The sequence below is a fragment of the Oreochromis aureus genome, linkage group 12 (genome assembly GCF_013358895.1).
Source record: "Oreochromis aureus strain Israel breed Guangdong linkage group 12, ZZ_aureus, whole genome shotgun sequence".
NCBI lineage: Eukaryota > Metazoa > Chordata > Actinopteri > Cichliformes > Cichlidae > Oreochromis > Oreochromis aureus.
Window position 1 is genome coordinate 9,588,961 of NC_052953.1, and position 27,241 is coordinate 9,616,201.

At 39.4% G+C, this 27,241-nt stretch overlaps 2 protein-coding genes across 3 annotated transcripts; one reads left to right on the forward strand and one right to left on the reverse strand.

Moving 5' to 3' along the window:
• Positions 1–5,254: 5,254 nt before the first annotated feature.
• On the reverse strand, positions 5,255–19,429 carry LOC116325778 (serine/threonine-protein phosphatase with EF-hands 2). The gene is made up of 18 exons (XM_039621224.1): positions 19,319–19,429; positions 17,427–17,495; positions 17,253–17,261; positions 16,161–16,288; positions 16,007–16,061; positions 15,745–15,920; positions 15,459–15,573; positions 15,120–15,166; positions 14,454–14,620; positions 14,316–14,352; positions 13,261–13,410; positions 12,834–13,172; positions 11,435–11,620; positions 11,130–11,272; positions 10,429–10,535; positions 9,581–9,747; positions 8,691–8,778; positions 5,255–7,780 (listed from the first exon to the last, which is right to left on the reverse strand). The coding sequence occupies exons 2-18, from the start codon at positions 17,485–17,487 to the stop codon at positions 7,527–7,529; spliced, it is 2,229 nt and encodes a 742-aa protein (XP_039477158.1). The 5' UTR covers positions 17,488–17,495; positions 19,319–19,429; the 3' UTR covers positions 5,255–7,526.
• LOC116326313 (uncharacterized protein At2g34460, chloroplastic-like) lies at positions 19,331–25,073 on the forward strand. Of its 2 annotated transcripts, none has more exons than XM_031747528.2 (5): positions 19,331–19,460; positions 22,317–22,484; positions 22,572–22,773; positions 23,077–23,241; positions 23,474–25,073. In XM_031747528.2, the coding sequence occupies exons 2-5, from the start codon at positions 22,350–22,352 to the stop codon at positions 23,629–23,631; spliced, it is 660 nt and encodes a 219-aa protein (XP_031603388.1). In that variant the 5' UTR covers positions 19,331–19,460; positions 22,317–22,349; the 3' UTR covers positions 23,632–25,073. The 2 variants fall into 2 exon arrangements, with proteins under 2 accessions (XP_031603388.1, XP_031603394.1); XM_031747534.2 differs by lacking the exon at positions 19,331–19,460 and adding an exon at positions 20,474–20,657.
• Positions 25,074–27,241: the final 2,168 nt, after the last annotated feature.

The window sequence follows — 27,241 nt, forward strand, 5'->3', positions numbered from 1 at the left end:
GGTTTGAATCGCCATTAAATTCCAAATAATTACATGGCCTGGAGAGTCCACAAAAACATACACAAATCATAAATGTGTTGACCTAAAAGGAAGAAAAGGGAAGATTAATTTCAGTTTAACTGGAGCTGTGTTTTTTTTCCAAACAAAACTTGATCATAAACTGCAGAAATAAACTAAATCCCAGCTGCAAAAACGATCACACAACCAGTTTCCTCTTAAAATTATGTTTTAAACTTTTAATCTACTAAAAATCTTTTGAAAATCTCTAACTTGGAGCTTTCTACTTTTTTGTTTAGTGTAACTTTGAATTAAATGTAGCAGCACTCATTAAAGAAATATTGTGATATAAATGGTAAACGCTTTAACTAGGGTTTAAACAAAACAAAATAATTGATGCATAGTTGAAATCACCAGGTCCCTGTGTATTTTCCACAAAAGATAGAAATCAAAATTTATTTTATTTTTAATTCAGTATGACCTCAAAGTAGCTTCTGAGCCCATAAAATCACCCAGAAACTGTTTACTGACATCACAGTGGGAGGAAGAGGACTTCTATACAAATCTAGGTCTTTTGCATCTTGATGAATCGCCCTTCTGGACACTGAAGCACTTACGTACTTACTTTTAAGGCACTTACACAGAGTAGAAGTACCTACCTGCAGTCCAGACTTGTCACTCAATTAAATAGTTGATGCATTACCCTTTTTGCATATTTACACAGTGTTGTTTAAGGAAGAGATGACGGTGTTAAACATTTGAACTGGGTCGTACTTGTACCCTGGTCCCAACATGAGAAGAAATGATTCCTGCCAAGAAATTTCTTCATAACTCTGACTAAGTGTTTACTGTACTGCTAGTCCAGATCGGTTTGATAAAGCATATATCTTTCATTCATGATGAAATAAGGAGCAATGACTCACTTTTTCCAGTATATCCAGTATATTTGGGGAGTTGGGGATGGGTGGGCCTCCAGAGTCACTGCTCTGACTGTAAAACAGGAACAACTTCTGACAGATTTTCCAAGGACAGAGGAGGTTACATGTTTATCCCTCATGTCAACCTGTATCACAGACAAATCTACAAATCCGCGAGGACATGGCATGTGTACACAGCAGCAGCCTTGTGTTTATTATTTTGCCTGACGGCCTCGGGGCAGCTCCCTCTCCCTGAGCTCTTCTGAGAATTTACATCATATATTTCTGCCTTCAAGGGGATCATTTCAGGGTCCGCAGGTGTCAGCGCATTTTCTCTTTCAGCGGGTAAATTAAAGGTTAATTATTTACATTTTTAAGACTTGACTGACCTTCAGTAGAGTTGAGATTATCCTCTGGACTCCTGATTAAGTGATGCCGTTGTTTAGCTCCATATACATAAAGCAAGTGGGTGTAAAACCTACACTTCTTGTCTCTTTACCAGCCCAAAATATAAGAAACCACAGTTTCTTTACTTGTACTGTGACTTTATTCTAAATTATGTAAGTTTCTGTGATTCCAAATTACTTTTAAAGTTTCCTAGTTTTGTTTTTGAACAATATAGAGTGTAAATACAGTTCTTACAATTAGCTATAACAAAAACATGCATGTTTTCATTGAACTTCAAAGAAAAGTGATAACAGTTTTAACTATTTCTTAAAAACATCAATTAAGATGAAGGTTAGCGAGCAGAGCAAAGGTGCATTTTAAAAAGAAAAAGTGAACCACAAGAGAACATCAATATAAAAGAAGAGGACATACTTATAAGTGACAGTTTGCACATCTAGAGTTTAAAAAGTTGCTAGTGTACATTTAATTTTATTCGTGTGTGTGTGTTTTTTTTTACTTCACTGAAGAATAAAAAGAATGAAATGTTTAAACACTCCAGAGATTAAACGGCAGTGAGACACCAAGGACAAACCATGAAATGTTCTGTGTAGAAACAGTCTCACACTGGCAAAATAGGATGAATACTCCGATTGTGGAATTGGTGAATTGAGTCTTGGTTTTGACTCTAAAACTTCTTTCTAAAGCAAAACAAAAGCTGTGTGCCGCTGAATTACAGTGACACTCGGTGTTTTTGATTAAAGTGTTTATTCAGTGACTCATTTCTCTAAGTTGGAAACCACAAAACTGGGTCTGTTATTTGTTAACCCATTTAGGCAAGTAGACATGGTCAAGACGGCCTTCTGAGTTCAAACTGAGCAGAAAGGGAAGGGAAAGTGATCAGGATTTTCCCACACGATCGTCTAGTTAAAGAGAAAATATCCAATGAGCGACAATTGTCTGAGTGAAAATGCCTTGTTGATGAAGAGAATGGTTTTACTGCTTTGAGTTTATAGGAAGGTAACAGTAACTCAAATTACCAATAGTGAAAACTAAAGTATGCAGAAGAGCACTTCTGAACACACAGAAGCAGAGGACCGCACCTGGTGCCACTACTGATGCTACAATTCACACAGTCTCGCCAAAACTGGACACTGCTTGTGAAAAATCTCAACTTCTGCCGCAACATTCAGATGGTAGGGTCAGAATTTTTGTGCTGCTGGTGGCGTAATGGTGTGGGGGTTTAGACAGATAGATTAGGACTACTTGAAACTACACCGAAGTGTCCGTTACCAACTATTACTTAAAACTATAGTCAACCACCTGCAAATCTGTCATGCCTGACCTCACCCGTTACTACATGCTCCATCAAACTGTGAGTCTTTCTTTCACATGCATTAGGCCAGAGCTCCAGCAGCTTTTCAACTGTAAGACCACCTGCAGACTGTGAACAATACTCTGGGAAAACTGGGTCTAACTGCTTTCTGCTTTGTCCCATTAGTTAGAGTCTCTGTGTTGGGGTTGGTGGTGGTACCATTCAGTCTCAGTCTCTGGGGGAGTGGATAATTTTTAAAAATGTTTAAAATTGCGATTATAAGATAACGTCATCACTCACATGTTTTTACAGTGAAAACCAAAGTTAATCAATACTGGGCGTGACCATCCTTTGACTTTAAAACAGGAGAAGCTTTTGTAGGTTCCTCTGTCCTGGAGAACTTCTACAGTTCTTCATGTGATTGGAGAAAGTGCTGACTGTACAGACCGCAAACAAGCTCCACACCCAGCTGCATGACTTTTAATCACATGTTCAGCATTTGCCAAATTCGCTCATGGTGATCAAGATCATTCCTTAAAACTACACGAGAAATATAAGTGTTAAGTGCTGAACATCTATTTCTCCCATTTTAAGATTTTTTCTATTCACAGTGTGAACCTAATCCAACCTTCATAGGACTTTTAAAGATGCTTACACATTAAAAAAAACAGAAATATATTATTCTAATGCTACTTTGTTTTCTAATTAACAAAATATATTCCTCACATTTTTATTATGAGTCATTTCTATGAAAAATCAATCTGTGACTCCCTCCTCAGCTGATTTCTTTCTTTTTTTTTTGGTACAATTTTTCCAGCCCAGAAGTCAAAGCATTTCTGATCCCTCAAAGCTGCAACCACAGTTTCCCGTTCTTTCATTTTTACTTTTACCCAGAGAACTGCTGCTCATTGGATATTTCCTCTTTTTCTTGATCATTTCCTGTAAACCGTATTGACGGTTGTGCAGGAAAATCCCAGCAGAAGTCACTTTAATCGCCTTTCTGCCTCACTTTCATGCTGATTTTGAACTTCTCGACCATGACTGCAGTCTTTACCCTAAATGCACCGAGTTGAACAGGTGTGTCTAATAAAGTGTGTTTAATCACCAGCAATATTGTGCAAAAAAGGCAAAAAAACACAACAAATTCTCCTCCTCCAGGTAAAACGTGTACTTTGTTTTGTGAAACTTCAGGCAGCTCTGGACTTGTTTGAAAATCCACCCACTTAAAAGAGCAGAAAGCTACAGCCCTGGCTGTAAGGGCTCAGGGAGATAATGCGAGTGAAACCACAAGAATTCACCGTTTGCTGCTGCAGCTCAACTTCAGGGTGTGTTGGCTTTTAATCCTAACAGTGTTTGCTTGCCCACCTAATGACTCCTGCTCTTCTGTTACTCACCTGTCTCTTAAACAGTGACCGCTTTTCTTCAGTCCTGAGAAGCCGATCTGTGCAGGAAAAGCTGTACTCTAGTCTGTTGTGCCCCCTGCTGGTGATTCTGTGAACTCAGTCAATAGTTTAAAAATGACAAGTAAAGTTTCTAGAGTGCAAGTAAAAAATTAAAGTGTATTAAATTATACAAGAACTTTATCTTAGTGGACTAGAGACATGAGACCCATCCTATTCATTGTGCCCTTTCTAGTGGTTCTGAGGAGGATAAGAAGATAAAAGATCTGGAGTTGATTCCACGCGTTTAAGTTTCATTTAGTAACTGTTCACTGGAATCCTCAACGTGAGGACCAAGTAATGGAGGCCACCATTAGGCTGGAAAAACAAAACAAACCTATCAGAGAAAATGTAAAAATTTGAGGAGTGGCCAAATTAAGAATTTGGTAAATTCTTAAAAAGAAGGAATAATAACTGAATTCTTTTCATGCTTAAAATCAGCTTCACAACTCAAGAAAAGTCTTGTGGAGTTAGGCATATTATCATAAAATCTACAGTCATCTAAGGAGCCAGTTTTCAAAAAGGTGCAAACCACAAGAACAAGAAGGTCAAATTGGACTTTGCCAGAAAACATCTAAAAGAAACCGCAGAGTTCTGGGGAAAAAAGTGTTTGGACAGAAGAAACCGAAGTTAACTTGTACCTTAATGATGGAAAGAAGGGGAAAAAGGATGGGAAAAAACAGCCCATGATCCGAAGAAAAGCACATTATCTGTCAAACATGGTAGATTTAATGTTATGGCATGGGCACGTATGGCTGCCAGTGGAACCGGACTACTGGTGTTTAGTGACGATGTGACTGCTGATAGGAGGGCTGTACTCTCTGCTTAATGGTATAAATGGACAATAACAAAGCATGCAGAAAATGGGATATTCTTCAATGGCGAAGTCAATCGCCTGATCTCAACCAAGTAAAGCTGTTTTTTCAGGTGTAAATACAAAACTGAAAGCAGAGAGACCCACAAGCAAACAGCAACTATAGGCCGAGCAGAGAGAAAACAAAGCATTTAGTGATGACCAAGCTTCTAGACTTCAGCCTATCATTGATTGCAAAGGAAATTTGGAGTTTTATGTTTGCTCTTAAATAATAAGGATGAAAAATAAATGAATAAAAAGCTGCTACCTCAATTAAACAAATTAGAAACTAATTACATACCTTCAACTGCAACAACTGAACAATTTTTCCATATATGTCTTAGGAAAGTAAGACATGACACACTTTTTTATTTACAGGAAAGGTTTTACATGGTCAACATACTAGAAGAAAAGACAGTAAAATTCACATTCATACTGACTCACTGACTCTTTTTGTTGCAATAGATAATACTCAGAAATGTGGAACAACAGATTTAACTAAAAAATACATCACGCCTTCATCCTGCAAAATGTTGAATTTACTGTTAAAATGATCAATCATTTAAATGATTTAGATGCTTAGCTCAGCTTACCATAAAGATTGAAAACAGCTGCTCTGTATGCTCTCTCAGGGCTCAACAGTTGTCTTGAAATGCCTCTGGGCACCTGTTTATGCAGTTATTGCAATGCAAAATTTAAATGAGCTTCAATTTTAATGGTAGTGGCAGGATTAAAAACTACATGTATACAATCAGCAGTCCAATCTGATTAAAACAGCTTAAAAAGCTTTCCTTAAAAAGCTTTTTCCTCCCCGGAAGTTAAGTTTCTGACGCCATATTTGCTGTTGTAGAATTTTCCTGTAATTCAGGATTCATTTCAGGATTCACCGAGTGCCGTATTTCTTACTTTTAATCTCATCGATGAAATAAATTACTCCCATCTGCAACAGGCCTAGAAATGTTTAAAGAAACAAATGCGTTACTGATCTTTAGAAGATATCACCCACACAGATATCATCTTACATCTGCTGAAATATCAAGTTACTTATTTCTAAGCCACACTGAGTCACCGCAGTGTTACAAAACAATGTTGTGTATATGTTACACTTACAATGTAAAAATGTTACATTTGATAAAGTAACATTACACTACTTTGAATTTAACATGTTAGTAGTCTTAGTAACTGGTTATTCTGCGATCATGTAGCGATGATGTCATAACGTACAAAATTATGACCAAATTCAGCTTTGGCATTACACAGTGTGTTTTTAGGGTGAATTTAGGTGACTTTGGTTTCCTTTTAGAGAGAGCAGGCGAGCTGTTTCTTTCCATTTCCTGTCTTTATGCTCAGCTGAGATAACATAATAAGCATATCTCCCAAATTCTCAGACTACACCTTTAAACTTCAGAAACTGGAGGTAGATATACATCCTATAAGTCAAATGAATAAAATCATGAGTTCTCCATTCTGGACAGGTTGAGGGCTCGTTTGCTGCCCGACAGGAGGAGCAATCCCACAGAAAACATTATCAGTCCACACTACACTTTACTTCAAGTGCTCCTACTGCTAAGGCACCAGTAAGTTGCAGATATTTAAAAACATTTCTTCAGGATTCCTCCTAGATGCAACTCCTTCTGACCTCCTCTATACAACTCCATCAACACCCTCAAAGCAAAAATCACTGACAGTCACCCCACAGTAAATTCTTTCCCACATCTTCATGGTCTCCAATAACCTTATCCCGCTGTGGTTACTGCAGCTCTCTTGTTCTTTAATAACTTGTACCAGTACACTTGATCTCCACTTCCTCCGTCCCCTTCTTACTCTCCAAGACTCCTCTACCGACTCTGTTCTTTCCCAATCATCTGGTAACTGTTCCCTACCATCCAGACTCTGTCTCGTTCTCAGCTGGCACCACCATGAGATAACATCCATCCATAAGATGTGTTACCCTATCTTCCTCCTTTTCTTAAAATACCTCTTCACCACATCCAACAAATTCATAAAAACATATGTAGATGTTGTTAAAAATAATGGCAATAAGCTACCTCCCAAAAACCTTTGGCAAGCACTTTTAATATATTTAACACATTTCTTCATATATTTGAAGGATTCTTGTTTCTGTGCTCCTTCCCATCATAATGCTCTTTGACTCAGTTTTAACTGTTAATCATCCGAGCAGGATCATTACATTGTCCATTTTAACACATCTGGAGTGTGAGAATCTTTTTATGTTGACATGAGTCACATTTGAAGCTGTTAAAAGTATATTTAGTGAATATAAAATGCAAAAATCACTCATTTTTGCATTTTATAAAATTGTTATTTTCTATGTTATTTTCTGCCTTTTGTTTTTCAGTTTTGAACTATTTTAAGAATATAAAGGAGACGTGAGTTGCTCAAGCTGCTGCATTTTGCCCACACTTCCTCCGCTTCAAATGAGCATTCGCTGTCAAACACCCTGACCTCTAACCTCCTCCTAATCCCCTGTGATCCAGGCGGCTGTTGCTCAGCATCATCCTGCATCTTTATGTGCGTCATTAAAAGCAGCTTGCGTTGGCTGCATCTCCCTCTCCTCCCCTCTGCTGGACGCCGAGCTATCTGTTTAACACGCTTTTTCATCAAATGTTGGGATCTCCCTCCAGCTTGGTGAGGTCGGAGGTCGTGCCCATGAACATGCTGCGTCCTCGTTCCAGCCGGCTCTTCTTGTCCGTGAGCCGGAAGGCCTCCATGAACTCGTCAATGTCGATGCTGCCGTCATGGTTGCTGTCAATTGTGATGGCCAGGTCGGAGATGGCCTCGTCGGTGATCTCCATTTTCAGGTAGACGCTCAGCAGCTTCCAGGTCTGACGGAAGTCCTGCATGCTGATGAACCCTGAGGTGGAGGAGGAGGAGATTAGAGGTTCAAGGAGGAGTAATAGGCAGAAACTGATAAAGAAAAGTGTTGCTATCTGTGTTTGCATGTGATCAGAGAGGCGGGATGGAAGGGCTAGTAGATCAGTGGGTTAATCCTCGTTAGGAATCAGGCGACGGTAACCTCCTGCTGCCTGTTTCGCACGCTACAGGTCGATTAACAGAGGCTAAGCTCAGCAGACGTCTCCCACAGACACATCAGAGCCCTGACACACTTTACTCCTTCTCTCAATCATCTATGTAGATTATAAAAGTTAATTCATTTTTCCTTTGGCAGCAGTTAAAAATTAAGTTAAACATAACTAATATATAACAAATAAATCAAGAGAAAAGTATGCAGATCAACAAAATAATATTAAATATGACAAAAAAATTATCTTAATGAGGTAAAAATCCAAAGCCACAATACATACAGAAACATTTTAGCTATTTAATGAAGAAAAGTATTTCTTTCATGTCTTCTGAAATTAAATACGGCTCCTGTTACATATTAATATTAGGCACATATTACTATGTAATTAAATGTTTTAAGGCAAAAACTGACATTTAATTGAAGTTATATGATCACTTTATTTCCTACTGAGTGCATTTGGTTGCAGCTCAGGACGTAGAGTAGGTCATCTACTAATCAGAAAGTTGGTGGTTTGATCCCTGGCTGCTCCAGTCTGCTTGCCAAATATCCTTGGGCGAGATACAAACCCCAAGTTGCTCATCCATTGGAGTGTGAACGTGTGTGATAGAAAGGACTTAAACATGTATTTTTTCTCTGTGCTATTACTTGGGAATGATGCAAAACTGAGCGATCTAAGGGTAATATATCCCATTAGCAGATTTGCTCCTGCATCGCACAGCATAAACAGTGGGTGTTTTACCTGAGTTGTCTGTGTCTACAATCCTGAAGATTGTCTCCAAAGTGGAGCGGTGGCGATACAGCGTTTCCAGCAGACTCTGGTCAATATGCTGCAAAGAATGAGAAAGAAAGTCCTAAAGTCATAAAACAACACAAATAAAGCACAAAAGGACCATCTGCAGCATTCTTGTGATATTTTATATGCAGCATCTTTCAGATTGGTTAGAAAAATAATGCTGTTTAAGCAGCAAAACTCTGCTTGAATACAACCTGGCAACTGAAAAGATTTATTCCCACGCAGATGTTAATTTTAGGATTCTGGTAAAGATGTTCTTAGTCATCTTTAAGGAGGTTTTCACCTTTTCCCAAAAGGCAAAACAAAACAAAGGCCAATCCTAGAGTGTACTGAAAGAGGTCACTTTACTTAACTGACTTCTGACATTTATTGTCTCAAGTTGTTCTCATGGGGCTTTTCTCATTTCCCATTTTGTACATCCTCACCTCCTCTGTTTTCCTGCCTGTGACCTGGAAATCTATCTCACTGTGCTATCTTGAAGCAACTCTCATTCCTAACTCATTCTACTTGGGTAGACAGAAAGGTTACAAGGAAACCTGTAATCGATGATGCACAGGTGTATCCTTTACAAATAATTTAAGTCAACAACACATGACAGCAGCATGATGCCACGGAATACACACCATGCCAGGAAAAGGACAGAAATCAATGTTCCTTTGTATTCATATTATTTTAGCCATTTAAGCAATTTCAAGGGTGGAAGGGCAGTTTATCTTTTCTACTTCTCTACAACTCCCTGAGTCTCAGTCCCTTTTCTAAAGTTACTCAATATTACATTATTGCATTTTCATGTAAACATTGCTACATCAGCTAAGACAGAGCCGGTGAGTTCTTACATCTGTTTTGGATCCTGTGATGGCAAGCTCGTTGAACCACCCGTAGTAGTCTATCGTGCCTTCGCTGTTCTTGCAGGTGACCAGCTGAGAGCGAAGCATCCTCCAGGGCAGATCCAGATGCATCACACTCTCCACTGCAGAGGCCCAGTCGTTCAGAGAAACCAGACCTAATAGAGGTGAAAGGTCATACTAATTATAAGAGCGCAAAGCTCTAATCCAAGTTTGATCACTGTCTAGACTATATCTAAGAAGTATTTTGCCACACAGTTTGAAAACATTCACACTAAATATTATACTTTGTTATTTTGTGACACATTAAAGCCCAGAAAATGTAAACAGCAGGGTTTTTCTCTGCATCAGGAAGACTGTTAGAGCCAACGCAAAAGCTAACTCAGTTCTGTTTTAGGTTTTTCAAATCCTGTGTGTATAATAATTAATAAACTACCTTTACTTGTAGGCAGTGTTTCAAAGAGAATCAAATGTTTGCTTATCCAAAAATATGTTGAAAAATCCAACAACATCCATCCAAGTACCTTTTTTTCACACTGTTTTGTGTTAGGCAAAGCTGTTTGTCTATTGTAAGTGAAATTAAATCCCTGAAACAGAAGTTTCTGTGAAACTCTGAAATCTTCTGAGCTAGCCTTTTGCCCAGCCCACACGTTGTTTTCATCCTGCACGGGGATCATTATGTTCCACACAAATACAAAGCTGTGGGCTCATATTTCTTTCCAGCAAGTGAATATCTCTTGAGAAGTACAGTGGAAAAAAAGAAGAAAAGATCTGCAACAAAGAGTAAAGTCTGATCCGATGAGGAATGAATCAGTTTATGAAACTCAAACTACACACACCTGTGTTCTCGCTGTCAAACTTTCTGAAGGCACAGAGGAGGTCAGACTTGTGCGCAAACAGCTGCTCCCGCAGGACTCTGAGAGCTGAGCGCTCGGTTCGCCCGACACTGCAGACAACGAGCGGCAAACACGACAGCGTGGGAAACAATGGTTATCAAAGAAACAGGCAAAAACCGTTTCTCATCAACGTCAGAAATATCTCAGGTGCTTAATTTGTGAAATATCTATTTAAAGTTAATAATGTAGATAAGCTGTGTAGATGTGCTGAAACCACTAGTTTCAGAAAGCTTCTTTATTGACTGTTTAAAGGGAGCTTATTGTACTTTCCCTTACTATCTGGCCTGTGTATACTGTTATAATGGATGCTACTCATATTAAATGTGGCCAAAGTTTGCCATTAGAAGGTCAGTGTAGGTGTATCCCAGGCTTTGGTCCATATCAGACAGTATTTTCTACTCTCTCTACTCTTGGCTCTGGCACACATCTCTGACTGTGGACAGAGGTCTGAAGATCTGCTTCAGACTGTGGATGAACTGAGGTTCTGCTCCAAGGCCCTGCATAATCAATATAAGGATTATTTTGATCACTGAATTATGCAAAGCTACTCTAGCCTTTTAAAACTAAACCAAGTTTGAATTAAGTGAAATAAGAGATGATCTGATAATGAAGAATTTATCTAATGAAGTGAGTGTTAGTAGTACCTCTGTCTCACAGTGAGCTCTCTGGTCATGCTGCTGGCCTGATATTGAATCAAATAAGGCACAAGGTCAGGGCCCAGCTTCACGTAAGCCCCCCTGTTGCTCCCCACATCATAGTAATTGGAGGCAGAGAACAGAGTGAGGACCTGAATGAATGAACGAAAGGACAAACCTGTCATCGAAGAGGAAGGAAACACTGATGCTGATCAGGGGAGAGGTTTATGGTACGTATGATACTTTAGAGTGAGGCTGATTTTGGTATGAAAGTACTGAATTTAGACAGCGAACAGTAGGATTACTGAGCTGACCTTACGGTTGTGGCAGAACTCATAGCCCTCCTGTTTGCACTCATGGGAGCGAATGATGAGCTGCAGATTATGTCTGTTTAGGAAGTCCTCGGTGACATCAGGGCCCCAGTAGCAGCCTCCACCCCTCACCTCGTTGGGTATGCATCCATCTTGAGTCATCGGGTCACTCCACAGCAGGTCCAGGATCTGGTGGGACAAAGAACTCAAAGTTTTAAAGTTTTTCTACTGGTATATATAATAACCATTTCTAGCATTGGTGCGTAGTCCAATTTCACTGTCTGCTATTCAGTAAAAGATAAACATTAAATAAGATGAAAAATAAAATAAAGAGTCAGAAAAAAATCTGTGGAAACAGCAGCTGGGCAAAAAGCTGGCCAGTTTAAAAAAGTAGATTGAAGTCAGAGCAGAGGGATTAGTGACGTGGGGGATTACAGCCTCTGAAGTCTTACACAGGCAACACACAGCACCTCCTGTTAGGTGAGCGTTGATTACTGTCTGAGTGTGTCTTTCAGGCTATAACTGGAGCAGGAGTGAGGCTGAAAGGTCACGACCTCTGACAAAATAAGTCAGTATAAAAATATGTGAAGAGTGTGAGTTTGTGGTCAGGTTAGACAGGTGTTAATTTATTTCATTGTTTAATATAAATGGGAGTAAAACTACTACAATCTTACTACAATTTGTCACAGTTACATGCTTCACATCATACAAATTGTAATATTAGACAAAGGCAACAAGAGTAAATAGAGTAATATTTATTAAGGAACAAAAAGCTATCCAAACCTACCGGCCTTACATGAAAAAGTAGTTGTCCCCTAAATCTAATAACATCCTTGCCAGCAAGACCTGCAATCAAGGAAATGAGTCTTTCAGATTGCTGTGGTGGAATTTTGGCCTACTGTTATTTTGCAGAATTTTTGAAATTCAGCCAAATTGGAAGGTTTAAGGTTCTGCCAAAGCATTTCAATTTAAGTCCAGACTTCGACTAAGCCACTCTAAAACCTTCATTTTGGCAGTAATGAGGCCTGAGTGTGGCTAGTGAATGTGAAAATGTGGTTAATTACAGTTAATTCATGATTTAATCAGGGTGGGAGTCTGGTAGATTTGGATAGCTTTTTCTCTTCCCATCATCATTTAAAAAAAACCCCATATTTTTATTAAATTGGGTTTTTTTTTGTCTGTTTTTTATAATTTGAAGCATCCACATGTGGTAAATACACAAAGAAAGTGGATTTTGTAGTGGATTGTTTTTTTCCTGTTTCAGCTGTCTCCTGTTAAACATCTGGCTTGCTTACATTTTTCTAGTTTTGGAATAATAACACTGATTTCATTCTAACACTAACACAAAAGGCTCATTGTTTACTTAGCAGCTTCTAAGAAAACATCTCTGCTCCATACTCGCCTGTTTCCACTCATCCACGGCGGTGTCACTGCTGACAGAGTCAGTGGACAAAATCAGAGATTCTTGCTCTGGTTTGTTGATCTGGGCGTTCAGAATTGGCTCTTCCCTCCTGCTGAGCTCCAGCTGGTTCTCCATGTTCACTCTGATCCGATCCGAGAAGTCCTGCAGCGAGCGATTTTGGAAGCAATCTCGGGTTCCCAGGGGTTTGGGATATGTGAAAGAGGCCCGACGCTGGAAGACCCTGCTGATGGCTGCGGTGTCCACATCTGTGTCCGAGTCGATGGATATTCCCGCCAAACTGTGGTGTCTCTTCTTCGGAGGTCTCAGAGCCGAGATGTACTGAAGGAAAACAGGAAAACACAGATTACACACATTGTAAGGATAGTGGAAAAATAACAACTTTAGTCATCACATGCTGGTTCCTCACAATGTGTCTGTCAACTCTGGCGAGGACGCCGAGGTCCGTGGAGTCAGAGATCCCTCCGTGCAGGACCAGCACCTTCTGGTCGATCACTGTTGCTAATGGCAACCAGCTGAAAATCTTCTGCAGCAGCTTCAGGATCCTCTTCCCGTGCATCTGATGTAAAACACAATCAGCAAAAGTTACTCAGTTAGTGCTTTTTTATTTCTCCCCTTTGTTCCTGCTCTCCTTGCAGACAGAAAGTGTGAGTTTACACTGAGGACATCAGTTTTAATGAAAAAGCAGCTTTATCAGCTCTTTTTTTGGTGACATGGGAAAACATTTTCCTCTGACCAGATCAACTTTATAGTAAATGTTCTGCATTTTTATTTAATTTATAGGAATAATTTTGTTTTCTGTTCCTCTGAGATAAGTAATATAACCTCGGTTTGCTAAGTGGTAACATGTTTGTGAAGAGTTCACAAAGTTACATTAACAAGGAGATGCTTAAAAATAATGAAATTTTCAGAATTAGTTTACTAAAAGTAAACTCCTTTTGTTGATAAGATTGAATTAAGATTGTGATTTTTTTGGGTAATGTTAACCCACATTATCTGTCTAACTTTAGCATCAAATCACAACCTTAATCATCTCAAAGTGCTTTATATATAGAAACCCAACCATCTACCATTGGTTGATCCACCAGCAACTGGGAACACTGGGAACAAAGAACCCTTAGAGAGAACTAGTTTATTTCTGTGTGTGACTGAGATGTTGCACTGTAACTTAAGACAGCGTGCAGTAAGGAAAACTCTGTTTTGTTTTGTATTTCTTCTGTCAGTCTTTGGACCAGCTCTGCCCCCCTGACTCAACAGAGACCAGATGTCCTGCAGTCACCTTCTTTAATGACCTTAAATCCTCTTAGCAACGTGGATGAGTGACTGGTCTTATATACATAAGACACTGGTTTATATTGAGCTTTCCTGGGAAGGCATGGGTGAAGGTAACCACGTAAGTTTTGATTTGCTGCTGCGTAGAAAAGCAGCGATAAGGAGGTGCAGGTTTGCATGAGCTGAACCTACCTTGTACTTATTCAACACCTCCTTGGTGAAGCCGTACCTAAACCATCCAGTAAAGAAATAAAAGTTTGAATGACAACAGATGAATCTGTGCATGCATACACGTGGTGCATGTTTATTTGTTTATTTGCATGTTTTCACCTGAGGTTGACTATGTGGTCCTCGTGATTTCCTCTGTTCAGGTAGACATCACTCGGGTAAACGAGCAGGAATGCAAACAAGATGAGGAGGATCTCAATAGAGTCCCTGCCTCTGTCTACAAAGTCTCCATTAAACACATAGGGCTTCTCTAAGGACGGCATGCCGTTCTGTCAGGCAAACAAGATCGAAGGAGCGTACAGTTAAAGGGACAATCCGCAGTTTAAGTGTAAACAAATCAACCACATACAAACAAACCAAACAGTAGATTAAACAAATACTCTCTGATTACAGCACCTCAATGCAAAACATGAAAATCATTAGATTGATTTTTGGTCACTCAAATAATCATCTCAGGAGTTTAAAATGATATATATTAATCCTTATTAAATCATTTAATTGAGGAAAAACACATGTATTAATGACATTTTTGGAACATTTTTCTTAAATTATTTGAACATCTGAAGCAGCTTTGAAGGAGAAGCAGTGATAGCAGTAAAAATGAAGCGTTTTATTGATTTTAATAATCATCATTTGTAAATTACATTTAAACAAATTGTATATGAAGCTGAAAGTTCTTTCTATGAAAGAACAGATGAAAAAAAGTCGTTATTCTGGGTTCAAATATGGGATTAATTCAGCACATTCAAAATGTTAAGGTTTTCATACCTTATAGAAAATCAGCAGCAGGTCTTCCAGCTGTCCGTGCAAATCACCTGTAACAACAGGACAGAAAGGGCTGGCTTAAAAATGACAGTAATTTACAGCACAGTTATTTTGTATCTATACTTTTAATTTAAATTCTGCAACTTTAATGTTTCACTCTCTTCCACTATGAAACAATGGTTTCTGTTGCCCAGCAGAATTGACCAAAGTCCAGTTTCTTATGATAAAACAAGACTAACATTTTAACGCTTCTTTGATTTTTCATTGTCTTTACTAAATATTTCCACATTTCTTCAGTTCCACACGCTTTACCATCACTATCAAAGAATATCTTTATCATACCACAAATCGTGATTTCTTTGCTGTGGCAGGTGGAGATACGGTTGATATTTGGCAACATGCGGAGCAGTTTCCACGTCTCCAAGAGGAGCTGAAGGACGTAGCGTGAGTGCAACTGCTGCTGGGAGAGAAAATTGTTAGCAAGAAGGCCTCCGACACAGAGAAAGCAAAGTCACAAGCATATAGGAAATAACTAGGATCACTGCAAATAAAGCTTTTTACATTGCAATGCATCTGCTATGCCACATGCTGAACTTGAATATAGAACACTTTCTCCAAGAAGACCTACTTTCTTATTCCTGAAAGCCTCCACCAGACCGACTGCTTCCTCTACCGTCAGAGGAAAGGTGAGATGAGGTCCCGAGTAAATCTCCGGCACCTCGATGTTCTTGTAGCAGAAGTACCTCTCCCACTCTGCATCCCGGCAGACCTCATTCTCCCTGAAGATGTGCGAGATCAAATTTCCTGCAAGGTGGAGATGGTTCAAACTCAGAGATTTGATTTACAGAGAAAAAAACAAAATGAACTTAAAATGAATGCAGAGGTCTTACGTTCATTGCTCGATGGTGTGAAATTGTCCATGAGGTAGCCGAGGAAATTATAAAGCTGCACAGGAAAGAGACAAAAAGGTTGTAGTTTTATTGTTAAATTTTTTTTTTTATTAAACACTCGGGTCTCGACTGGTTTGTGGCAGCAGTTTCTCACCTTGATCTGGGCCTGCTCTCCAGAGTATTCGATGGACTGGAAGATGTGCCAGGTGTATCTCCGCCTCATCTCTGTGCGGGCGACGTACTGACGGTACCATCGCTGAATCAGGATGGCAGCTCTTATGGCTGAAACACAGAACACATGTGATCAAGAAACACCTCACATTTGAATCATTTTTTTCACGTGCTACTATTGACACACACAGCATAAGAGGCGCTGCAACACAAAAATCTGCTGTTTTTAAAACCTTTTTAAAGCAAAGCAGGCAAAATTTCAAAACATTTTTTTATTATTAGACTTGACTACCAGTTCTAAGACTGTTTATTTCCTGATGTGCATTCAAGTCACTAGAAAAAGCTTTAAACTAACTTCTCTTGGAGGACAAACCAAGAGGCCAAACAAGGGTATTTATACTATAGCGGTACTATAGTGGATGTGGTGTCATCACCTTTAGATGGGGCTGAATTCAGCGCATTAGATACCCAGAAAATGTCTCTTTCTGAATTAGTTTAACATTGAAAAAGGTTTATTTTAACACAAATTATGATCTTTTTCTCCTCTGAAACAAATATTTTTGTTCCTAACTGTAACTAAGTATTGGCACCAAAACCCAACCAAGTGTGTGAGTTAAAGCTGGAGTCATAGGTGTCCTATACCCTGTTCTTCCAGTCATCTCAGATCCTTTTTTTAACTTGAAATGCTCTTAAAGGACTTCAGGAACACTTTTATTTCCTTTCAGATTGGAGGAACAAACAGTTTAGCTGGATAACTTGTTCCTAACTTCCCTGAACCAACACTTAGCAATGAATTTCTACAAGTAATCTAAGAGTAAAGTTACTGTAAAATTTTAAAAAAAAGGCATGGTGGCAGTTTTATGTCTGTATGGTTGACTTTAAAACCATCATCAGAAACAGATACAGGTGTTTACTTTCTCCACTTTTCAATTAAAGCTACATCCTATCTGCAACTTTTAGTAAAAATATTTCCACCTCTATGCTTGACCCAGATACCAGAGGTCTGAGTTTATGTCCAACATCTGCCAAACAAAAACATCAACAAGACAAAAAAGGTCAAGCAGATGTGGCTTACTTGTGACAGCTGCAGGCAGCATAGAAGAAAGAAACACCAAAAGACAAACACAAAGACAACACGTAAGAGCCAGAATAAGGTGATGAACGAGGTCATTCAGCAGCAGGAAAGAGTAAAACTTTTGCAATCAGCGTGAATGGTCATCATCCATGTGTGTCAGTGCATGCGTGTCACCTCTTCCACTGGATGTGGTGTGTTTGTGGAGATGGTTGGACTTTGTGACGCCACATCCCATGACTGTTCCTGTTCAAAGGACCAATCAATCATTGCATCAGTGCAAAAGGATTCAGAGTACATTCGGGTAATTCATCTGCTAGATTTAATATTTGAGCACATATTTACACTGGACTGCTTAAGTACTAAAGATTTTTACGTTTTGAAACCACTACATTGTTCTCAGGCTGAGATAGAAGTTCATTACTCTGCTCGTGCACATTTTTTATTAGCTCTGCTTCTCTTTTTGAACTCTAAGACACCCCGTCATTGACACTGAGAAATGCAGAGCATGGCTCAGAAGCAGCAGCAGTAGGCAGAGAGCTGGAGGACATTGAACTTGTTCGACTTTGTGGTCTTTTAATCTCATTACCCGCTGGTTCGCTCCTAACCTTCGTGATTGGCCTCAATCCTGCCGCACAGGACTGTTTTGTCTGAATTCTACGAAGGGTTATGTAAAGCAATCTATGAAAAAAAGGAGGCAGAAATACCTTCACAGCCTGAAACCATTTTGGACAAATCAGCTTTCAGAATTTGTAAAAGTCTAATAAAACAATGAGTGCTGAAATCTGAATGGTTTGGTTTGTTTGATTAATTCACATGGTATCACGTTTCAGGAACAAATTAAAGTCTTGTTCTGTGCCAAACTTGGATACAAAATATAATAAAATATATTTTGGCAATAAGAAAAGAACCAAAACTATGATGTTTGACGACTTTTTTTCCCAGTTTGAACCTGCTTTTTAGTTAGCTGCTGTAGAAATCCACCTATACAGACTTACTCAACTATTAGATCTTGAAATCTGTTGCTTACTTACGCAGTCGCCTTCTTTATCCAGTCACCACTTCCCAGGTTATTTGAGTGTCAGCTTTCAGTTCATGTGAGTATTTAAAAAGTTCTTTGCTGTGTTGCATCCTTCACCAGGATAGCAGCAAGATGTCAGTGAGACCGGTCATTGTACAGAAGCTTCATGTATGAAGCAACCCCGACCATGCAGCTCACCTGGACTGTGGCTGAAGCTGCTTTAGTATTTAGTCCCTTGGTGTGATCACATAATCAAAGCACAGAGCCACAAGTGGATTACCTGATCTAATGACCTGATAGGCCCAAATGGGTCTTCGTGTAGAGAGATGGAAAAGTTTCAGAGGTAAACATTGGTGGCAAGAGGAGACCAAGTCTGTGTTTACATGTGAGCACCTACTGATGATATGTCTGTAGATAAAAAAAAATTTACTTGATTTTATTTTGGATTTCACTGAGCATTTTCTTAAATACTCAACCCCCAAGTGCAACAGTTTGTTGCTGATGTCATTGTACTGGCCTATTCTTCAACTCTGATCCTTTTTTATGATCGACAAAATTTTGGTGTGTGGGATGTGAACTTTTTTAAACCTTTGAAGTGGTTACAAAACATAAAGCCTAAATTTATACACCATATAACCACACCCAACACACAGATTTAACCTAGAATAAATAGCACCAGCATAAATCACCGAAGAATAAATTCGTTTTTCAAAAATTATTTCTGGTTCAAATTTCTATATTTTTAACCATTTTCTGTGTAATTATTGGTCATGTATACTTCAAAAGAACCTAAAAGTATTCAAATAAAAATCAAAACAAATTAAAGGAGTCACGGATTTCATTTCAGGAAATGACATAATTGTTCCATAAGACTGTTGTCTTTATAGCGTTTCCTTTTCACAAGAAAATATCTTAAAGTCGCAGATGTTTGATTTGGGTTTTAAAACAGCAAGCAGACGTTACATTTTAGAAGTATTTACTGCGAAATTTGTACTTTTAGTCATTGGAAATATTTACACTAACTTTCTAACTATAACTTCGACATTACCTTTGAGGGGGTCATGTCATCTTCCTCTGCGTAACGTCAAAACAAAAGATTTAAATCTGGGTTGAGGATAAACAATTACAACGCATCCGAACGCTTTCGCTCTTGAACGCCTCCCTCACGGGACGCTTTCATAATGGCGCAGGTGAGTGAGGCGCTAAACGTCCTTTTCTGCATGCTGCATGACAACAGAATAATAATTTGGGTTAAGTTGGCTCACGGTGTTTTTTTTTGTATGTTTGTTTGTTTGTTTTGCCTCTAAATGAATAAATGAAGAAAACAAAGACTCATAGCAAAAGCGGAAATCCATCTATTGGTTTGTGTAACATTAGAGATCGTAAACGTTCAGGGTGGCAGTTATTCCCTCAGTTTCCGGTTTAATAGGTATTTAAAGACCTTTAATATAAAAGCCCCGCAGTCTCGACATGTTTTTGAAAGTCACAGTATTCAGTTTTAATCGTCACAGCCGGGGAGGCTGTTTTCCATTTTTTTTGCGTTATGTAAGAAGTTATATTGCCCTGGCGCTATCAGCATAGTTGAGTCAAACATTAAAGAGTTTACAGCGTGAGGACTCTTGATAAGTTAGTCCACTGAAAAGGGCTTAAAAATAAAAGATCATAAAAGTGATCACTTGTCCCGATGTTTTTGGTAGTGTAGGTGTTATTTTGTCAGCACCTGGATCGCTGTTTGTGTCTTTGAAGACAAGGAAGCTTTTTATAATGCTATATTGTTGTATGTTGTAGGATCTGCTTTTTTTTTTAGGGTTGTTATTCAGTCTTGGGTGTGTAGCATGATTTTATAATCCACTTCACTACTGGGAGACGGGGAAAAGGCAAACTGTAGCTGTGAGCTGATTAATCAACTTGTTAATTTAGCGGCATAGAGGTTAAGGTGTTTGCAGGAGAGGCAGTGCCCCACAGCGTCATTGCAGCAACTGTAGTGGGAAACTGTTGTGTTTTATGAAAAAAGTACAAAGTGACTTTAGGACTCAACTGTCACAACTCACATGTTTTATTTTGTAGTTTGGATTTGCAGTTAAGACCAAGGCACACAGATATTATTGTGTCTTCTTTAAAAAGTACTGTTTGCTTTGAATATAACTTAATGACCCTAAACTGAATTTTTTTCTTTGAAGTTTCATTTGAAAGGCTGACGATTGCATTTCCTTTGTAGAATAATTAGTTTCCTGGTAAATGGCGCAAGAGAGGCAAAACTCTACAGGCTGTTCAGTCCATTGCCTCCAACCAGTCATGGCAGATGACCTGAGCCCTGTTCTGCTGGAAGTTTCTTCCTGTTAACAGGGAGTTTTTGGTTCCCACTGTTGCCTACTGCCTCCTTAAAGGTTTTTTTTTTTTTTGATTGTTGGGCTTTCCTGTCTATTTCTCTTTCTCTCTATAGCCATTGTTTGGCTGTTTATATATCGATTGATTGATTGATAATACTTTATTCATCTCGAGGGAAACTGTTTTAAAGGCTGCCAGACGATCCAGCGCCATATGTCTGTGTTAACAAGCAGTTGGAGCGGTGTACGTATTAAAGTCACTGATGAATGACTTTAATTCATCAGTGAATGAGGAAAAATGGTAAAATTAGAGTCTGCATGGGTGGGTCACCTGTTTGAGCTGCAGAGAGGCTGTGATCCGTCACTCCTACTGGAGGTAATGAATAATTGTAATGGTAATAATTAGAGTATAAGAGTTACTGCAGTTGTGCTTCATGCAAAAAATGCACTCTCCATTTGGAGTCACTCATGGATCCTGCTGCTGGATGCTCGATAAAGATATTTTGACTTGTGACTCCTACAAAGACTAAGCAATACACAAAAACCGGAGTGCATTTGCACTGACCGTTAATAGAGCCAAGTGGCTGGTGTTTTGTGTTTTTTGAGAGCTCTGTGATGACAAATATGTCATCTCCAGGTTTTTGTGGTGTTGATGCACCGGTGTTGGCATGAGTGTTATTAGCAGTAAAATTGATGTGGACACAGTTAAAGCTAGATCACTAGATGTCTCCTACCACCAACAACACATAAGCATGGGACTTAACCTAACCCCTAAAGCTCTGTGTTGTGGCCACCAGTTAAAATGTTTTCCTTTTAAATACTTCTACTTAATTTCTGAGAGAATCCAGTTATTCCATCATTATGGGATGCCGCATTGGCTCTAAAACTTGAATCGCTTTTAAGCCTCAGCCTCAGGTGCAGTTATAAAAGTTGAGTACAGTTGGGTTTTGTAATTATCTGTTATGTTAAAAACCAAAGAACTAATTGTTAGTGGCAGCGGCATGGTGTTTGACGTCACCATCATCCACAAATGAAAGAACTGCCAAGAATCTGAGGACAGACAGTTCACTGCAAAAAAGCCTGTGTTGTCCCCAAACAGCACTCATTTAACATAGCTTCAAGGAATCAGCTCAGAGATGCTTGTCATGATCTTCTAAACAACATCAGTTGAAATTCAGTCAACAATATTGGCTTAGTTTCTGCAGTGAGCATCTGACCAGCAACCTCATCGTCCTCCTCTGCTGTGGAGATAATCCATTTACCCCAGTTTGGATAAAAACAAAGGGAACCAATGTGCAGTTTTGCTCGACTGGCAGAATTAAAGTTTTTCTCTCTCTTCATCATCATATCATCGTTTTCATCCAACCAAGTTTAATAATTTTAAAAAAATTATGTTTTCTTTTCTTTCTCACACACATCCATGTTTCCGGGCTGGAGATGTGATTTCACAATCTTCTGCTGTGACTTCGGGTGCCAGATTGTCTTTACTGCACATTCGTTTTAGCTCTTAAGAGATCAAGGAATTTTATTCATTCATTCATTTTTGGGGGGTTAGTGATGCACAAGGACAAGCTGTTACATGACAAACATAAATTTCTCTGAAAGGACCTTTTTATTGCACAATAAAAGTAGTTTTATTACGCCTGTGAAAGGGGGAGGGAACTTCAGAGCCGTTAGTTTGAGCGATCAGAGCGTTCACCACCTCGTGTTCTGCTTTAGTTGCAGTCTTGACTTGGCTCCAAGCGTTAGAGGATGAAGATCGCCTTGGTGGGAGCCACTGGGCAGACTGGACAGTATCTGGTCAACCAGGCCCTGCAGCAAGGCCACGTGGTCACCGCCCTCGTCAGGAACCCAGGGAAGCTCACCGTGACTCATGAGAATCTCAAGGCAATTATCTGTTTTAAGCTCTGTTACGTGCAATCAACAAAAGTAATCATGCACATTTTAACAGTCAGCCTTGTAATTGTTTTCCAGGTGGTGACGACTGATATTTTCTCGGCAGACAGTCTGAAGACTCATTTCAAAGACCAGGATGTTGTCATGTCCTGCCTCGGCTTCCCAGCCTCCTTCTTCACCGGGGTGACGGGCTACACTCGGTCCATGACTGCTATGGTCAGTGCGATGCAAGAGACCCGGGTGAACAGGCTCATCACCATGACCTCCTGGTACACAGAGCGTAAGTGCATCACACAGATGTGGCCCTTTAGATTTGTTCTTTAACGATGTAACTGATATTTTTGAACTTGCGTTCCCAAAATGTGAAGGACAGGTGTCAAGGTTTGACTTTGAGTCAAATGATTAAAAGCTTCTTTTTTAGCTGATTTATGAACATAGGCTACGTTGAGTCATGAGCCTGAACTGAATGTGTCACTAAGAAAACAGATGGATGGAGGCACTTTCAAAAACTTGGGCTTTGAAGGTTATTTGGCTTTTGTGGCTCAGGCTGTTCACTGTTTGCTTTTTTATTTACTTTTTTCAGCAAACTCTGGAACTCAGTCATCGTACCTGATCAGATTCCTCCTGCTGCCATTAATCCGAAGTGTCCTCAGCAACATGTATGAGATGGAGCAGTTTCTGCAGAAGACGGAGGACATCAACTGGACTGTGGTGCGTCCACCTGGCCTCAAGAACCTTCCGGCCACAGGTAAAAGCAGACAGATTGCATCATGGGTAGGGGGTATCAACAGAGAATGGCAGAGCTTAATTCAGTGGAAGCTTTCTGACTTAGTGTGATCTATTTTTACCTTAGTGCATAGTCTCACTTTGCTTTGTGTAATTTATCTGAGATCAGCAAATCATGCAGTTTCAAGCATGTAACTGGAAAAACTGTTAGGTTTTTTACTATCTAGCTGTTGTATTCTCTTTGTCCTTTACAGCTCAAGAGTTTCTGACCCATGAGGGATACTTTGTGCCTGACAACAATGGTCAACCTGCAGGCAGCGCAGTGGGAAGAGGAGACGTGGCTCGCTTCATGCTCTCTCTGCTCAACAGCAACGCCTGGGTCAAGAAGGGAGTCGCCATCACTACTAAATAACAAAGAAGAAGCCAGGCTCGGTGCACCAACACATTGGCTGTATCCATGCAGGGAGATATTTTTCGGGGATATTAATCTTGCAATATTTACAGTGACGCATTTAGTGTCTGGTGCATTAAATAATTAAAGTTGCAGTCCTCAGTTTTTTAGTGCAGTTGAATCCATTGTTTTGTATTTGCATTTTACAAATTTAGTGCTTTTATTCAGTCATATAAAGCAACGATCCATAGGCACAACTCTTAATGAAGCCTTGCTTCATGAGATGGCACTATGTTTATAGCTTATGTGGGTTAAGTATCATGATTGATTTCTCCTATAATTTTCAAACAGCACTGTGTTTACAGCTTGGCTTAAACTTAGCTTTAATAAAATAGCAAGTCCCCCTGAAATCTAGTAAGAACAACCCATCTGAAATAGTTTGTTTTTTTTAAGCCTCCAAGCATGGCAATGTATCCATTGTAAACACAGCCAGAGCTATCTTCATGGTGAGGTTTTGCTCAAGCTGGAATAACTGGTCTAACTGGAGTGATGTATGTGTATGTACATACATACATACATATATGTATATGTATACATATATGTAACCAGTGACTAACTGTGAGTGCCTTCCCATGCATACCCTACATGCATTCATTGCAGACACATGATGGCAGTGCTGTGCCACATATAGTAGTTTTAAGTAAAGCTAAGTTGCTTGACTCTTACAGGTCGTGTCCATAAAAAAAAAATGTAATGACAGGTTATCACCAAGTGCTCTGCATATGTAAAGAAAAAAAAAAGTACTGTACAAGTTGTGTGAAATGAACAGTTCTGGAAAGGGTGAAGGAATATTTGTGCTAGAAGTGCAAATCCAAGGAGCAAATTTAGGAAATATCAGGTTAAATGAAATCCTGAGTTGAGAATTCATGTCAGAGAAAATAATTTTTTGCTTTTATGAGTTTTAGTTGCAGAGTCGCACCCAGTGTTGTGCTTTTGAAGAAGTTGATTCCAGCGAAAGTTTTCGCTACTGCTTTTTTAAGTGAGGATGTGGCTGTGAGCTGTATTCAGGAGTAAGAGAGCGTTTCATGTTCGGCCACTCACATGAGGTGTTTTTTTTTTTACCTGCTTACACAAAAGCAAGCTGGCAAGTTACCAGAAACCTTAAGGAAAAAAATTCCAAAGTTTCCAACCCAGTCACATGCATTCGTTCAAATGCTTTTCGTAGCTAAGCACCTGGTCCACAATTCAGACACACCTTCTCACTCTGGTGGTTGCTGTATCTTGTCCAAGCATACTTTCACATGCAGACCGGACCCACTCTACTTACCGAAGTAGAAAAAGAAAAATCTCACTTCATTTTTTTTGTTCGTTTTTGAATGATGATGTAACGTCTAAGTGTCAAGTTCATGTTAAGGTTTGTTTTTCATTTTCACCATTACCTATTAAAAGTAATTCTTAACACAGTTTGACTACACTGTAAAAAAAAAAAAAAATAAGTAATGAGATGTAAACCTTCTCTGTTGTCTTACTCTTTTCCTCCCATTGGGCAGCTCCATCCTCAACATCCTTTGCCCAGTCTATCCACCATCCCTCCTCTCCAGATGTCTTAATCACTGACTCCACAGTCATTGGTCCTAACCTTCAATCTCTTTTCAAACAACTCAACCTGAGCTGTTTCTCTGATATACTCATTTCTAATCCTGTCCATTGTGGTCACTCTCAACAAAAGCAAGAATTCTTAGCATCTTCAACTCTGTAAATTCACATGAGTAAAAACGCTCCTCTTGCAGATAACAAAAACAAAACAAAACAGTTATCAGTACTGAAGACTGCTTTGCTGATTCAGCTAATAAATGAAAAAACTGAGTCAGTTTGGCTTTGACTCTGTGAGAGGAGGCAGATGAGGATGATATCAGCTGTTTTAATCAGCTGTCACATAAAGAAAAATGATTACATGCTCAATGTTCTAAAGCAGGGGTGGGGGAACTCCAGGCCTCACGGGCCGGTGTCCTGCAGGTTTTAGATGTGTCCTTGATCCGACACAGCTGATTCAAATGGCTAAATTACCTCCTCAGCATGTCTCAGAAGTTCTCCAGAGGCCTGGTAATGAACTTATCATTCGATTCAGGTGTGTTGACCCAGGGTGATATCTAAAACCTGCAGGACACAGGCCCTCAAGGCCTGGAGTTCCCCACCTCTCTTCCAAAGTAATATGACAGCTGATGGTTCCTGCAGTAAAATGTTTGTATGTATTGCTTTTCTGCTGCTTTCGTCCACTTACATGCCAGCTTAGTGATTATTTATTTCAAATGTTTTATTAGAATTATCGCATGTGTTTAAAGATAAAGAAACTTGTTTAATTTTGGTAACTGCAGCTTGACCCTTACACTCGTGGACATGAAAATTGTTTTTCGTGGATCAGTCAAGCCCTGCTGGAGCACCTCTATTCATTCACTTGAGAGAGAGACACAGTGGAAAACATCTTTCACAGATAATTAAAGATAACGGACAGAACATTCATGTATTAGAGATCATGATAACAGACCTGTATTCTGCTTTCTGTTCATTGATAGAGTAAGGCATGCTGCATCATGTGTAGTTGATGTGATATTATCGTACCCTATATCTGTAGTGAACATGAAACCACATACAAGTACAAAAAAAGTTGAGCAGACAAACAATGCAGGAGGATAAGATGTACATTTTCAGCTCAGTTGAACAGACTCTCTCTGGCCAAAATGCCATCTTTATCTGAAACATTGCTCTGAAGTAAGATTCAAGAAAACAAGTTTATCCAAGGATGTAATCTGATTTGTCGGTAAGTGGAAAAGCGGGCATATTATTACAGTTTGTCCTTAAGACACCTCTGTGTGCAGTTGACATGTGATCTACCATGCAAGTCCTGAAATTAGGCCCAGCTAAATGTAGCTTGTGTTTTTTCCCATGCTTTAGGTGTTGCCTCTGGCTTTGTTGCCTGCAATTATGCACAGTCTCGCTACTCATGCACTTAAATATCCCTAATCTAGCTGGATCTTTTTGGTAATGAGGCTGTCCACACTTTAAGAGTTAAACTGGAGCCTGTGAAGCTTTTCTTTATTTGAGTCCAAAAAGGTTTTTTTTGTTTGTTTTTGTTTTGTTATTTTAGAAGGGCTGAGAAATGTAGCAAGTCATTATTGCATTATTGGCTCAGTGCTAAACTGACAGCTTCACAGCTCCCCGAGTCTTCAGTTGCTCCAAAATACATCAGGTGGGGTAGTGAGAGAAAGAAATCATATTTCTCCCATACTTGCTTCTCATCACTGGATCTGCCGCGCCTTCCTGAGCCTGGTTCTGCCTGAGCTTTCTTCCTGTTAAAAGGGAGTTTTTCCTTTCCACTGTCACCAAAGTGCTTGCTCATGGGAGGTTGTCCCATTGTTGGGATTTCTCTGTATTATTCCAGGTCTTTACCTTACAATATTAAGTGCCTTGAGGCAACTATTGTTGTGATTTGGCGCTAAGTAAATAAAATTGAATTGAGCTCTTTTCCTCACATATAAAGTCTTGAATAATCAGGTCCCATCATATCTCAAAGACCTTAAGATATCATAATTTCCACACTTATTCAGGTCTGGATCAGGTGACCCTGAGCCAG

What these genes read in the sequence shown, in the direction of transcription:
- LOC116326313 (XM_031747528.2), top strand. Translation starts at nt 22,350, where the DNA reads ATGAAGATCGCCTTGGTGGGAGCCACTGGGCAGACTGGACAGTATCTG. An exon ending in TGACTCATGAGAATCTCAAG is followed by an intron (nt 22,485 to 22,571) that starts GCAATTATCTGT and finishes ATTGTTTTCCAG; the next exon opens with GTGGTGACGACTGATATTTT. An exon ending in GACCTCCTGGTACACAGAGC is followed by an intron (nt 22,774 to 23,076) that starts GTAAGTGCATCA and finishes TACTTTTTTCAG; the next exon opens with CAAACTCTGGAACTCAGTCA.
- LOC116325778 (XM_039621224.1), bottom strand. Translation starts at nt 17,487, where the DNA reads ATGGGATGTGGCGTCACAAAGTCCAACCATCTCCACAAACACACCACA. An exon ending in GTTTGACAGCGAGAACACAG is followed by an intron (nt 9,748 to 10,428) that starts GTGTGTGTAGTT and finishes CACCTCTATTAG; the next exon opens with GTCTGGTTTCTCTGAACGAC. An exon ending in TGTAGACACAGACAACTCAG is followed by an intron (nt 7,781 to 8,690) that starts GTAAAACACCCA and finishes CCTCCACCTCAG; the next exon opens with GGTTCATCAGCATGCAGGAC.